Source organism: Etheostoma spectabile, chromosome 15 (genome assembly GCF_008692095.1).
Source record: "Etheostoma spectabile isolate EspeVRDwgs_2016 chromosome 15, UIUC_Espe_1.0, whole genome shotgun sequence".
Classification (NCBI taxonomy): domain Eukaryota; kingdom Metazoa; phylum Chordata; class Actinopteri; order Perciformes; family Percidae; genus Etheostoma; species Etheostoma spectabile.
In genome coordinates, this window is record NC_045747.1 from 10,068,536 (window position 1) to 10,070,008 (window position 1,473).

At 46.4% G+C, this 1,473-nt stretch overlaps 1 protein-coding gene across 10 annotated transcripts in view; it reads right to left on the reverse strand.

Annotated features, from left to right (window-relative positions):
- Positions 1-1,473, reverse strand: part of bahcc1a (BAH domain and coiled-coil containing 1a) — a 64,830-nt gene that overhangs the window by 32,426 nt on the left and 30,931 nt on the right. For 9 of the 10 annotated variants that reach the window (XM_032537141.1, XM_032537135.1, XM_032537138.1 and 6 more), the window contains one exon: positions 1,060-1,242. The exons of the other annotated variant lie outside the window; for it this stretch is intronic. In XM_032537141.1, coding sequence (XP_032393032.1) covers positions 1,060-1,242 — 183 coding nt within the window. The remainder of the gene's footprint in view (positions 1-1,059; positions 1,243-1,473) is intronic. 10 annotated transcript variants of the gene reach the window in all.

The window sequence follows — 1,473 nt, forward strand, 5'->3', positions numbered from 1 at the left end:
GTGTGTGTGTGTGTGTGTGTGTGCGTGTGTTTGTGAGGGGGTGTGTGGGGGGGTAACAGACCATCAGAGCATCTCAGCTGCACTGCACCCAATCAACCCAAACCACACATCACGCAACTGGGGCGCAGCTGATCAGTGACCACAAATAAACACTCCCACTGGCGTCCCCCCATGGACTAACAGCTGGGCTATTCTTAGAAAAAAATAATGATACAAAAGGGCTGAAATAACAAGACTCTGACAACTTCAAAGACTGTGGTTTACTAGATGGCATTTGCAGCCATCACATGGTGTAATTAGCAAAAGATTATGAATGTGTAAATCTAAAAGTGACTGGAGTGAAGTCACAGGAAAGCAGACCTTTCATTAATATATCAGTGGGTGGCATTGGATAGGTCTTACAATTATCTGACATCCTTAACATTCGAGTTCCCGAAATGTCCAAGCAGATTAATCTCTCTACTTTATCATTGTCAGACATCCTGGCGGTATCTAAGCAGAAATGTGAGGTGTTGAATTGAGTGTGTGTTTATATTTTCCTTACTGTGTGTGTGTGTGTGTGTGTGTGTGTGTGTGTGTGTGTGTAGCCAGGATTTTGTAATGCAGAGTGCTAGGTGGGAACTACCCTATTAAGCTGTGATGGAGACACCAGCTGAAAGCTCTGCAATCACTGCAACTTTTTACAGGCTCGTATTCACGCGTGCTGCTTCAGAGAGTCTTGAGTGACGTTCCTGCTGACATGAATTGAATACCACAAGATTCCTTGGCTGAACTTTTGACCCTGTGTCCCCATCCAGAAACCATGGCACTGTATCCCAAACATGTTGGGCCTGGGCCTATTTTGGTGCACAAATAAAAGGGTGGGAGCCTGGCTCTTGTTAGATGATTACAAGCCATGATTTGGTGTAAACCTAACACAGCCTAAAAATACACAATATCATAGTAACAATTCACCCTGCAAAGCTCTGTCCCCGATACTGCCATGAAATGAATAGCGCCTGATGCAGACGATGTTGTCCAATGAGTGGCATGTTTGTGTGCATGTGTGATTTGAGGTACCTTCATGCGAATGGGGAAACCAGATTTGCGAGGCGCTGGAGTGGGGACCGCCCCGGAAGGAGGGTGACGACGGCGAGGATGGCGGCCGGGAAGGGTGAGACGGGTGAGAAGGAGGGGAACCCAGACTACTGGCCAGAAAGGTCCCCATGAAGGAGGCGGAGGAATTGCCCATCAATCCACTGCCTGCATTCCCGCAGGGACAAAGGTAGAGAAAGAGAAACATGGTTAGAATTAGACAAGTGCATGCACACAGTGACCATGAGTGTGAATTAAACAAAATTAAAAAAAAAATGAAATGCAAATGTAAAAGGATGAAGCCCACTGGCCGTCTAGGTGGAATCACAGAGTCCGGTAGATTTGATCGCCCTGGGGAGAGGGTGAATGAGTACGAGTGTGTTTGAGAAAGAAAAAAAA